Source organism: Mastomys coucha, unplaced genomic scaffold (assembly GCF_008632895.1).
Source record: "Mastomys coucha isolate ucsf_1 unplaced genomic scaffold, UCSF_Mcou_1 pScaffold15, whole genome shotgun sequence".
NCBI lineage: Eukaryota > Metazoa > Chordata > Mammalia > Rodentia > Muridae > Mastomys > Mastomys coucha.
In genome coordinates this window covers 49,480,272-49,493,421 of record NW_022196897.1, presented here as the reverse complement: position 1 = coordinate 49,493,421, position 13,150 = coordinate 49,480,272, and the positions used below count along the sequence as shown (strand labels likewise).

The following is a 13,150-nucleotide window of genomic DNA, read 5'->3' as shown; positions in this document are numbered from 1 at the left end:
TACTTTCTCATAACTGAGACCACACCACGAGTGCTTTTACCAGGTCAGAAGAGGAGCAAGGAGGGAAGAAAGTGCTAGCTGTATGAGAGTTTGAGTGGAAGGGAGGAAAAACCAACCCCTGCACATCCAGTGGGTCCCAGTGGTCCCAGAGGCCTACAGAGCTCTGAGGTTCCCTTTGCAACACTTAATATCAGCTCGGCATGGTCCTGCCAACCCATCTGCTCAATCAAGGTAAATCACTCCCTAAAACTCATCCCACAGTTCTGAGCTACACGATGATTTTCTAGATTTCTACCACTTCTGAAGTTCAATTAAATAGCTGTTTTCTTTCTTTCTTTTTTTTTAAGATTTATTTATTATTATAAATGAGTACACTGTAGCTGTCTTCAGACCCCAGAAGAGGGCATCAGATTTCATTATGGGCGGTTGTGAGCCACCATGTGGTTGCTGGGATTTGAACTCATGACCTTCAGAAGAGCAGACGGTGCTCTTACCCACTGAGCCATCTCACCAGCCCCAAATAGCTGTTTTCTTATGATTAAGTGATAAATAGTCCAGTAAGATCACACAACTTTAAAGGTCCTAGTTGCTAGACCCAGAGTATGTTGGTTAGACTATGCACGTTTTAAAATTTCACTGATTTAAAATGTCATAGGAAGTTTGACACGGAGTTTGGTTAAAAATCTCAGTTTACTAATCCATAAAAGAGATACTTCCAATAAATAGCCGGTAAGCTTTTCTCGGTTCTCAGGGAGAAAAAAACAATTCGCTGCAGTAAAGTCTCCTCTTACTAATGCTCCACTTACAATCTAAACCCTACAACCCTTGTAGAAAGACACCCTGATGCAGTAGCCCAGGATTACGTGTCCATTGTGTGGAAACAACGGCTGATATCTGATTGCATCTCAGAAACAAACCTGACCGTTTACTAAGGAAGGCATCCCCTGGGAGAGATCCCCTCGGAGCCCAGGCAACGCTCAGCCTCTCTGCCTTCTTCATTTATTTGGCCATGAGTATTTATTAAACGCATATTTTAAGCCAAGTGTTGTCCCTAAGCGCTGGGTATGTGGGTAAAATAAATATCTGCCTGATAGAGTTGTGTAGGGGAGAGAGGGAAGAAGCATTAAAGCCGGAAAGTGAGAACAATGTTGCAGGACGTTGGAATGTGGTGTGGTCCTTAGGGGCTAGAAAGAGTAAGAAAAGGTAGAAGATTAAAAAGGTTAGTTTTATTTTTATTTCCTTATTTAGATATCTATCTATTTATTATTACTGTACTGAGGATTGAACTCAGGGCCTTGGGAATATGAGGGAAGCACAGTACTACTAAGCTATAGTAGAATTTGCACTCCTCCTCCCATCCCCAGGTCAATTACATCACATTACATTCTATTTAGTTTTAGTTATTTATTCAGTTATTTTCATCATCATCATCATTATCATTGTTTGTGGGTCTTTTAAGGGGGGCAATATTTGTTTAATGTTTTAAATACAATTGTGTTACGTAATTCACAATTCTTTCTAGGCATCCCAAATTGGCCTACATCTGGTAATCTTTCTGTTTCACCTTCTTTCCCAGTGCTGAAAACAAGCTATCCCAACCAGCAAGATGGGCTTATTTTAAATGGGTAATAAGGCAACATTGAAAAGAGAACATTTGAGCAAGGGCTTTAGCACATTTACTATGTCCTTATCCATAAATTTCACATCCTCGTCTCTCTTTTTCTTTCCTGAAGTCTACTAGACATTGAAATTTGCTTGTAATTTAAGATCAGGACAGGACTAGTTAATTTTCCTCTTTTGCCTTTTAGTCCTTAAATTCTCTGAGTTTTTATTTTATGTCTTTTATTTTTTTCTATCATGCTGTCTGTTGAGAAAAATCTACTACAGAAGACTATTTGGACATGAATTTGTAGAACAGTAGTTCTCAATCTCTGGGTCATATATCAGACATCCCGCAAATCCAAGATTTATATTACAATTCATGAAAGAAGCAACTTTACAGTTATGAAGTCGCAATGAAAGAATCTTATTGTTGGGGGAGGGGTGTCACCACAACATGAAGGACTGTATTAAAGGGTCATAGTGTTAGAAAGATTGAGAGCCACTGCATAGAAAGTCTTCATTAAAATGGCCAGCAACTAACTACACTGGATATTCACCAGCCTATCACGGAGCCTTTCTCAGGGTGAACTTTTAAGCACAATCATACATGTACTTATATGTATACATATACATATACACACACAACATACATATACATATACATTTACATATACACATACACATACATATACATGTACATACACACACACACACACACACACACACACATACACACACACACATGTATGTTGGCATAGTTAGTTAACAAAACCAGCCAGAAGCAGAACTTCAAAAGTCAAAAAACAGGATTAATATATTTAGAGACATTTTCAGAACTATGGATTTTGGTGGATTACGTCTTTGTTTTATTTTTGGCGGGTGGTACAGTCTATAATCTGAGTTTTACAGCTTGAATGGCACTTCCATCTTGGAGTCAGCTGTGCTAAAGTATGGAGACATACTGAGACCTAGGGCTCTGTTACATGACCCATCTTTGCAATATATGGATAGCAACAGATACAGATAACAGATAGGCAGATAGGTATATATATGATATATATAGATAATAAATAAGTAAATAAAAAGATAGTTTTACAAATACATAGATAACAGGTAGAGAAAGATAAATGATAAATAATATGTAGATGGATAAATGGTCCATGACTGATAGGTAGATGATTAGATGGTAGATATATAGATATATAAATGATAGATTTGTTCTTCCTTTGATTCTTTCTTTTCTTTCGTTTTTTTTTTATTTTTTTCAGACTCTTAGGAGCTCAGATGATTCTCACAGATCTTGGTTAGCACTGACCTTCTATTGTTGTTCACACTATGGCTTCAGCTGCTGAGTCTTCTGGAGGAACCCAGAAGGGATATTTCACCAGCTATTCAGACATCCCCTTGAACAATTCCATTGACACCCAGAATTATACATCATGAAGACTTTTTCATAGTCTTCTTTTAAATATATTTTCTCATAGCCTAGAATTTACATGATGAGATTAATAGAACTGAGGAGATTCAACAGGGTTTCATGAAATAAATAGTTTAAATAAATGCTTCAATTCCCAGGATTATCTAATTGTTGGTCTTTCTTGTTGTTCTCTCCTTTGGATGTTTTTTACCCTACTTACTCAACTTCACTGTATTCATTTTTTCATGCTTTAGAGCTTTAATTTGCTTTGTTTTTAATAAAATTGCACACACATATGTATAAAACATTTGAACTCTTGGTTTAGAGTAGATTTGAAAATAAGAATAAGAACAAATACCCTTGTACAGGGATGTCAGATCTAAGGGTGCAGATGAAGTCATTAAACCGGAGGATGTCTTGGCTTTGGTGTGCTGGTGTCTTGAACTCTTTTGCTAATACCTTGATATCATTTAAAGGCAAATCTACTTCTAGTTTGACATTAGTTCCTGGTTGCAGATTCCTTTGCAAACAAAGGGAGAATGTCCATATATATTTTTGTCCAACTAGTCTTCTTTTCAGCTCCATCTCACCCTCCTACCTTCTGTTGTAAATATCAGGTAAGTTCTGGCTTCCCTCATGTCTTAAAGTAGCCCCTTTTTAAGTGTGTCTCTGATAGATGTTATCCTCTTCACAAATGTTCCAGTGATGCTTTCTCACTGCCACTTGATTGATTCCTTTTCCTCTGTATTATACTCTAATGGAAGAAATACCAATGTACATGTTCAGCTGGCCAATTTGGGCTCCCATTTCTCCCACTCTCAAGACAGCTCCCCTTTGCCTCCAGTTGTTGGCAGTAGCTTGTCTCTTACCCACTCATATCTTCCAAGTCTACCCTTGTCAGCAAGGACTTACTTCTTAACTGAAACCTACTGCTGTCAGATGAAGGCTCTTCTCTTCCTGTTTGTCCACTCCAGGGCATGTACTTTTCATTGTAAAGGTCTGATGGACGAGCTCATGCAAAGCCTTCCTTCTGTTTCATTCATTGTACAAGTCAGCCATGTACCTCAAATTCTCTCCAGCAAGAACCTTAGCATGGATCAGTCGCATTGCATCATAGAGTACTTGGTTTGTGTTCTATCTACACCATTCAAAGGCTGTGTGACTTTGTAAAGCTGCTTAAATTTCCCGTGCATCGCTTCATTCACTTGAAAATAAGGGATGGTAAAGACAGTTAAATTCTGAGGATGAACTGAGATGGTAATTTTAAAATGCTTATAAAAATGTCAGACTTAAGAAAGTTTTCAATAAACACTGACTATGAATCATGGCATTCTCTAACTTTGCAAACTAGTGAAATGATTTAATTTATGAGTTACAGTATATAGGGTATAAATTCATATTGATGAACCACTTAAAAGAAGATGTACATCAAATGTCCTTGAAAATAGTCAAGGTGAATTCTTACAGTTCTGGCTCCTTCAGGAGGCAGAGTTAGAAGGATTGGGCATTTGAGGCTAGCCTGGGCTATGCTGTGAGTTCCAAACAGAAAAATAAAAATAAAAATAAAACATAAATTTAATTGAAGCATTAATTTATCTTCTGAGTCTTTGTGTCCATAGAAGGGAAAAAAATGTTTTATTTTCTTTCCAATTCTAACTTAATAGATAACTCTCTCTCCTTCCAGAACTCATTCTAATCATGATAGGATAATGAACCACTGGCATTTAATTATGACATTTATGAAGGTGGTGGGTACCAATTATAATCTGAGAGACATGTTTCTCCATATTCTTCCTTACATCAAAATCATAATTTTAGAAATTAGATTAGATTTTTAAAGTAGTTTAAGCGATATACTCTCTCATCGACACCATATCACACCACCCCTCCAGATCTATAACTATGTGACAGCTATTATATGCTCTCAAGATGTCAGGACACATTCTTGCTTGGATCTGAGAAATCTCTTTGATGATAATCTGACAAATTCCTTACATTACTCACATATTTGAAGAGACATCACATAGCCCCCAGAAAATATGTATCTCTCTGATTACTAGACTCCATTTCTAACAAAACTCTGTCCAACTTATTACTGTGGCCATGGTCTTATAGAGTGAGATTGTGTTCTTTTGAGAAATGCACAATAATAATGCAGACCAAGGATGTGAAGATTGAATATGTTTAAGTTTTAATAATACTACGACATTCTCAAGGAGTGTCCCAGTAGAAAAGCAGTAGTGTATTCATTAATTTAATTAATCATTATTATTTTAGAAGCAACTTAAGTAATTAGCAGATTGAATCAGTGTAGGTTTTTTTTTTCCAACTATGCACTGTTTGAATCTTGGGCAATTTACCTAATTTTTAATCTGGATTCTGTTTTCTAATTAGTAAATGAATTTGGACACAGGTAAAATGAAATTATTCATTAAAATATTGTGTTTAGAATAGGGAAGAACTGTTCATTATAACTGAAGGTCTGAACATCAAGCTTTTAGGAGCTCTTAGGCTTGTTCATTCTCTATTGAGGATCAAGCAGAGAGACTTTGACATCCTGGCTAAGTATGCTTACCAAGCAACAGCCCTATAGCTTTTGGGCTTTTTAGGAACAAATTCATAATTGAAAGAGTATACAATCCAGGTTTCTAGTATAGCGTCCACCTGTAGTCTTATGTTTCTTATAATTGATTCATTAAAAGGACATCACTGTTTTGCTTAATAATTTCACCTTTCATTCCTACCCCTAGGTAAAAAGGTATGATCTTTAGTTATGTTCTGAGAATTATTCTTTTTCTCTGTGCTCTCAACAATCATAACTAAATGTGTTCTCAGGGAAAACATCTGTGTCTATCACCTTTCATCATTTCCATCAATGGGCATGAGCAGCTTCAAGGAGGAATGGTCTTTTTTGAATCACAGTTTCAGCCTGTGATCTACTGACTCCACTGTTTCTCAGTCTGGGGCAGGCAAAGCATTGTGGCAAAAGGGTGGTACTGCAAACTTCCTCACCTTTTAGTGCCTGGGAAGCGAAAGGAGACGGGAATGGGCCAGTGTTCCCATATGTCTCCTCCAAGGACACATTCCCAGTAACCTAGCTTCTTCAGTTCAGCCTAAGTTTCTAGTTGAGGTGTGTCCCACACCTCCCCTCCGTTCCAGCAGCTAGGGACCAACCCTTCAATATGAGTCTCTAGAAGCCATTCCAGCTCCAAACTACCAGAGTCACTTTTTGAAAAGCAACCAGTGTTTGTTAGGAAATACCTCTAGCAAGATCTGTTCATAGCCTTGCGATGTAGTATTGCTCGTTTACCCAGTGTGCTTTCCAGAATGTCACCATATTCCAAACTAAGCCTTCTATATCCCCTAATAGGAAAGAGGTGGGTCACAGCCTTTATTATACTACTGTGCCTTTAACTTTGTAATGGATCAATGTCATTCTGTCTGTTTCTGTATAATTTCAATACACCCAGATTCACTTGCTGACAAACGGTACGATTTCTTTTTTAAGATAACACAAATGCATCACATGTCTCTTCTGTCTCCTCTCCCAGGTCTATACAGAAATTTCCAACCAAACAGGGTGCTCCTTCCAAACAAACTTACAGACTGAAATACTCAGCAGGAGCTCCAAAAAAAAATGGTTGTACCTTCCATGCATGTAGGAGAGCATGCTCACTGAGTAAACTGACCCTCTCTCAGTTATCTTTGTCTGGCTCCCCAAAAACATCCAACAAGAACTGACTGATATATATACATATATATGTATATATCCTTAGTGGAAAAACAAGAACATAAACCTTGTTAAAAGTATTTTTATTTTGACCCCAAAAGAGAGGGAAGAAAAAAAGGTAAAGCTATTGAAATGGTTAAATGTCAACATATTTTGAACACTTTTGCTTGGACATAAGCTAGATCAGAAGCCCATCTGTAACTCTGTTACAAGAAATATATTCCTAACTTATGAAATTATATGCAAGAGACCATCTTTATTTATTCTGTGCCATCACATCCTCCTTAAAACAGTTCAAACAACTGAAAATATTCCAGATGTTATAGTTAGATTCAACCAGCTTCCTAAAGAAAACACAAACAAAATAAAATGTTTATTCATCCTTATAATGCCCCCCTATACCAGCACTTTCAACTTAGTGTTGCTTCTTAAGATGCCCTGATTTCTCCATAAAACCTGTCAGACGAGTTCCTGAGAAGTCCTCCATGAGCGCCAGAGTCCTAAGTGGTACCCATTCCAGTCCTGTGACGGTGATTAATTGCTAAAGCTAGCAGTATGCATTTTAATTATACCTTAATCATTTATTGCATTTAGTTTCTGTCCTGAAAAAGAGGTCTTGGGAATCACTCACTACAAAGTACTTGTTGATTTTGGGGGGTTTGGTGAGCTGGGACAGAACTTCTGAGAAAGTACTATGTGGATGTGCCAAAGAAAGCAACAAACTTGAGAAGGTTCTCTTGAGGGAAGTTCACGTGGGACCCGGCTCATGGCTTTCTCTCGGATCGATGCCTCACAATCAAGGCACATGGAGATGTCTGTAAGTTCACTGTACACCTGTGTCGACTCCTGGTACTGGTTCAATGTGTACAGCTAGAACTCGTTAACCTCAAGGGGAGTGGGACTTATGCCGGAACTGCAGTGGGCTGTGAGTGCGCTCCTCTGCCAATACATACTAATGACTCACTTTGCTCACCAGAACTTTCCTAAGGCTGGAATTCAGGGCCAGCCGTCTGGAGAACTGCGGGAGGAAGTTCCCAAGCCACTGTGTTGGTTTGTGGTGGGGAAAGTTTCCTGTGGCAGCCAGACCAGTCAACTAAAGCAAACGGCAACATAGAAGGGTGATGCTTCCTCATTATTTCTTCATAAACAATTTGTGAAAGATCAGCATGAAACTTAGCATAGTCAGGCAAAAGATATTGCAAACTTCTAAAGAAAGCAAGCAATGGAAAAACTGGAGACACCAGTTTCTAGCAACTGTATCCACGTGGAAACCAAGAATCTGCCCTAGTGAATTGTTCTCGACCAGAAAGAATGTCCTGAAAACACTGGTGCGTGCGTGGTGTGTGTGTGTGTGTGTGTGTGTGTGTGTGTGTGTGTGTGTGTGTGTAGTGTGAATTCAATCAGTCATTTTACTGATCTGCCAACATGACCGATCACTTTGGAATATGTGGACTTAGCCAAAATGAAGTACACATGACTTCTCTTTTCACTTGCCTTTTTAAAATTTATTTTAAGGTCTTTATAATTACTAAATGTTCTCCTTTCTCAGAAGATATTCTGAGAGCAAAGCAAAAATATCACTCTTGTAAAGCCATTTCCATTCTTCCAAAGGTCTGCTGGTAAATTATTCCCACTGATCTTTCCATCTTTCTAGCCTGTGCAAACACACCTAACCCATACTACATTTCAACAGATGGCGCTTCATTTCTTTAAAGGAAAGCAGCCGTGGGTTTAGACAGTTGAATTTTTAAACTTCTGTATTTACTGAAAGTGCATATGGTGCTATATGGACAAAGAAATTGTGCTGAAAGAAAAACATTTCTGCCTGCAGCACCTCACAGGCTCCCAGGAGAAAAGTGTGCAGTCACACGGTGTACCCTCTCACAAAGCCGGATTTGGCTCCACTGTTCTTCCCTTCCCCAAAAATTCGATATGTATAATGCACCATCAAAAAGTTTCTTCATTTGAAATTCCCCCTTTCTGCTGCAAACGGGAGGAGAGTAGGAAAGATTGTTACCAAAGTGACCAGTGATTTCAAGGAGAAATATAAACCTGAACCAAAAAAAAAAAAAAAAAAAGAGTGAAATGAGACAGCCCCTGTATGACAACTTAAGCAGATGTTGGTGTAGAATTTACAAGGATGAGAGAGCCATAGAGCCGCTCTCCAGCTACTCATAGTTCACTTGAAGGCCAAGAACGCCCCCAAAATCTGTTTCTAATTTTACAGAAATCTTTCGAAATTTGGCACGGCAGTCAAAAGTCCGTGGAAAGGGGTGGGGGGAGCAACTCATGTCCTGACTTCAGCTTCCAACTGGAAGACAGACTTGCTTCTTTTCAACAGTTTTCACAGATGTGATGACCCTCGCTGTGCTGTGAGAATCAGCTAACTTTCAAAAACATCTGGAAAAATGAAGGTTAGTGTGTGCCGTCTCGGGGACGACCACAGGGCAGAGGCTGCGGGGCTGAGTATGGTCAGAGTTTTTCTATTCTTTAGAGAAGGTGGGGATTTGTGTGTTAAGTATCGCTTCCTGGTGTGTGTTAGGATTAGAAAATGGCTCTAAATATACTGTAAGAAACATTTATCTTAGCAGAACTGGAACGGCTCCAGCAATTACCGCCAGATCAGTGGAACACAATCAAAAGCTTTGTGGGGAAGGAGAAGTAGGATCTAGGGTTAGACAAAATCTTACCATTTCTCAGTAGGATCTAAGCCAAACCTAGTTTTCTTTCTTCTATGTAGACATGGCTGAAAACTGTCTTTGGAGTTACCACCCTGGCTGCGCTTGCCTTAGTGGTGATATGCATTGTCTTACGTCCCTCAAGAGGTAAGAAATTTTCTGATTCACTCCATCTGCCGAGTGTAGCCTGGAAAATGGGCCAATGTGTGAACTCAAATGGGTGAACATTTCCTAAGTGCCTATTTTCCAATGTAAGCCTGTTATTTCTAAGAACACATATAAGTTCACAGTTATGTTGTGTGCAAGACCAGAAATACTGGAGATTTGAGGGTAGGAAGAGATTTACAGTGTTATTTCAGCAATAGAAAAACCTGAGAGTTATTCTGCACCCCTCCCACCACCCCCCAAAATACACGCAGAAGACAAGCTTTGATAGGCCTTTCAAGACTATATTTTTAACTAGCATTGTTTTCTATTACTAGATTTGCCTGGTAGCAAGTGAAAATAATGAGTAAGAATAGAAAAGTTAAAAAAAGAACCTATGGAGGCTTTGAAATCACTAAATAGTGCTTCCAAAAAATTTAAGGAAGATGTTCAGAATAGACATCTCAGGAATAGCCATATAGGAAAAGTAAAATTCTTGTTCTATATACAGTAGCAATTAACTATTAAATTAGGAGGCTTGTTACAGTTAAGCAAACATTATCAAGATAAAATGTTTTTTTTGTTTTATTTTTTATTTATTTTATTCATTTATTTATTTTTTTATTTTGTACAGAAAAGATTAGGGTGGCAACAATGTCCCTTGACTGAGACCTGGAAGATGTTATGCACTGATTTTGAAACTAGTTTTAATTTTAATATTACTGACTGGTAATAAACTATGGCTCTGTTATTCTGAAAATTCTTATGAACAGCAATGTGAGCTCCTAGAGCAGAGATACAACGTAACACTGGCAGAACATGTACCATGGGGTCTAGGAGTAACAAATGTTCCAAGTTCATCAGAACAGAGGAACGGCTGTGGTTAAAGTGAACTGACTGAACAAGGGTTAACGGCACAGCCTGAGCCAGAGAACATGCCAGTCCTGAATCCTCTGTTGCTTTTTAAAATTGAAACATATACAACATAAACATATACAACATACAAAAACTTGAAGAGTTCAAAACATCCATGGACCTTTCATAGAATTGCAAAGTGCAGAAGAAACTGATGAAGGCAATCTCTTTGGGTCGACACTTTTAATTTTTAGTTTGCATCTTCATGTCCTAAAGCACAAGACTTTTGAGATGCATTCTTCTATTTTCATTTTTTTTTTGAAATTATTAAGCTAGACTCTCACCTCAACTCTTAGAGGACACAATCCCTTCAACCAGGAGCTACTGAGTGCCTGGCCAGGTTTAATTGGACCCCTTTAATCCAGTTTAGTAAAAATTAGCCTCTGGTTTTTGCAGACACTCACCAGAGCTTGAAATGGGTATTCTGTTCCCTCAAAAAAAAATAACAGTTTTTGGAATAAAAGTACATAAATTTTGTTGAGACAGCCTTTTCTGTCCACAAGAGTTGCCCTTTGGACTTTGAAGAATATTTCCAATGAGAAGCATATTTATCCAATTGCAAATAGCATATAAGGATAGATATTTGGGTCTATACTTACATTTATAGATATAGACATTTGTGTAATTACATATAATCCCAATCTTTATCTTCTTTCCAAGTTTTTTTATGAATAGCATACTCAAAAATATGTTATAAACTATATATAACATAAAAGTCCTGTGGGTTTTTTTATAACAGATTTCTATTTTTAATGGAAAAGATAATTTTCTAAGTAATTTCCTACTATTGTGAAATAATCAAATTAACCTCCAGATGAATTCTTTTGCATTCATTTACTACTGCAGGAGTAAACAATGCTTAGGCCTCCTTTTTTGACTGTAAAGTCACTGTCTTTTCATTGTTAGGAACACCTCAGGCTGTCACCTGAATAACATCTTCTCACGCCCACACCCTCACTGTGTCCAGGCTGGGGATCAGGCCCAACCTTACTCACATTTCCTTTGTTGGTAGAGTCTGCAGAAGTAAGACTTCCAGTGGGCAGTCAAGGAAAAGTAGGAATGGAACAGAAAGGAGAAGTAAAAGCTAGGTAGACCCCTACACCACTTTGTCAGAAACACCACCACGGTACGTTCACCTCCTGTGCTGTTGGGTTCCTAGTCAAGGAACTACATGCCAATGTAACAGAAGTCAAGAAACATCCACCCATTCCATCATTTATAAACTAAATTCACCAGGTCCCCCAAAATACCTCCTATCAGTTGTTGTTGCTGACGTTACAAAGTTCAGTAGTCTCAATTTCCCTCAGACAGGCAAACAAGGAATAATTCGTCACTCTGCACATCCTAAAACACACGGCCACAGCCATCGTTACAGAGGAAGGTTTCTGCCCCTCAAGTATAAGTGAAATAAATAGTTTATTTATGGGCCATAAGGGTCTTTTCTTTCTTAGGATGGAAGTCCACAAAGAATCAACCTTCACCTTAAGGAAGTTTTGGGGGAGGGAGAACAGACCCAGACGGTAGGAATAAGTAGAAGTGCAGTGGTGAATGAGAATTCCCTGTTTAGCTCACTTACATATTAAAAACAAATGTGTTACACCTCTTTCTGAAACTCCTAAAGTATTTCATTTTAATTTTAATCCAAACTAAAGATAAACATGCCTTTCTACCCTGCAGTCCCATGTGGTTGGTCCTTGACTTCTGCGCTTTCACCTGACTCCCTTGGCTTCTGCCCCTTCACCTGACTCTCTCTTTATTTTCTTGTCTCTATTTATTCTCCCTTTAGGATTTTCTTCCTTGGTATCACCCTTATTCCAGTATGACGATGGAACCAGGTACAAAGTCAGCACAGTATCCCTTGGTTTCTGTTTGTCTACCCTGATGCCAATCACACAGACTTTTTTGCTTCAAGAGGTTTACAAAGACGATAAAAACAAAAACCAGAACTAGAAAGTTGCAAAGGCCTTAGAATTTAAAAAATTCTCTATAGCCTTCTTTGGGTCATGATTTACATTTATGAATATCACCCTCTCCTCTGTTGTTTTTATTATTATTTTTTTATGATACATCACTTTTTGCAGTAAAATATGAGCACTCAATACATGTTAGCAATAATTTTTCACATTTATTTATTTTACATGTGTGCCTCTGTATATATATGTGGGCATTTTTATATGGAGGTCAGAGGGCAACCTATGAGGGTTGACTCTTTCCTTCTGCCATAGGGGTTCCTGAGACCAAACTCAGGTGGTCAAGCCTGTTGACTTTCACCTTTACTTGTTGAGCCATCTCACTTTCCCAACTATGATATTTTTTATTTTTTTAAAATTTTTTATTAGATATTTTCTTTATTTACAATATCTCCTTTCCCAGGTTCCCCTCCAAAAGACAAAAGAAAAATAAAATAAAATAAGAAAAAATAAAAATAAAGAAAAACAAAATATAAAACAATCCCCTGTTCCCTCCCCTTCTCCCTGCTCACCACCCCACCCTCTCCCACTTCCTGGCCCTGGCATTCCCCTACACTGGGGTATAGAACCTTCACAGGGCCAAGGTCCTCTCCTCACATTGATGACCGACTTGGCCATCCTCTGCGATACACATGCTGCTGGAGCCATGAGTCCCCCCATGTGTACTCTTTGGTTGGAGTTTAGTCCCTGGGAG

General features: G+C 38.3%; 1 protein-coding gene across 3 annotated transcripts in view; it reads left to right on the top strand.

Annotated features, from left to right (window-relative positions):
* Positions 1-7,940: 7,940 nt before the first annotated feature.
* Fap (fibroblast activation protein alpha) overlaps positions 7,941-13,150 on the top strand; it is a 72,409-nt gene continuing 67,199 nt past the window's right edge. For 2 of the 3 annotated variants that reach the window (XM_031370426.1, XM_031370424.1), the window contains exons 1-2: positions 8,970-9,163; positions 9,490-9,574. In XM_031370426.1, the coding sequence (XP_031226286.1) occupies positions 9,158-9,163; positions 9,490-9,574 (91 nt within the window). In that variant the 5' untranslated portion in view covers positions 8,970-9,157. Of the gene's footprint in view, positions 8,078-8,969; positions 9,164-9,489; positions 9,575-13,150 lie in introns of those variants that run through there. The other variant, XM_031370425.1, reaches the window with a different exon arrangement.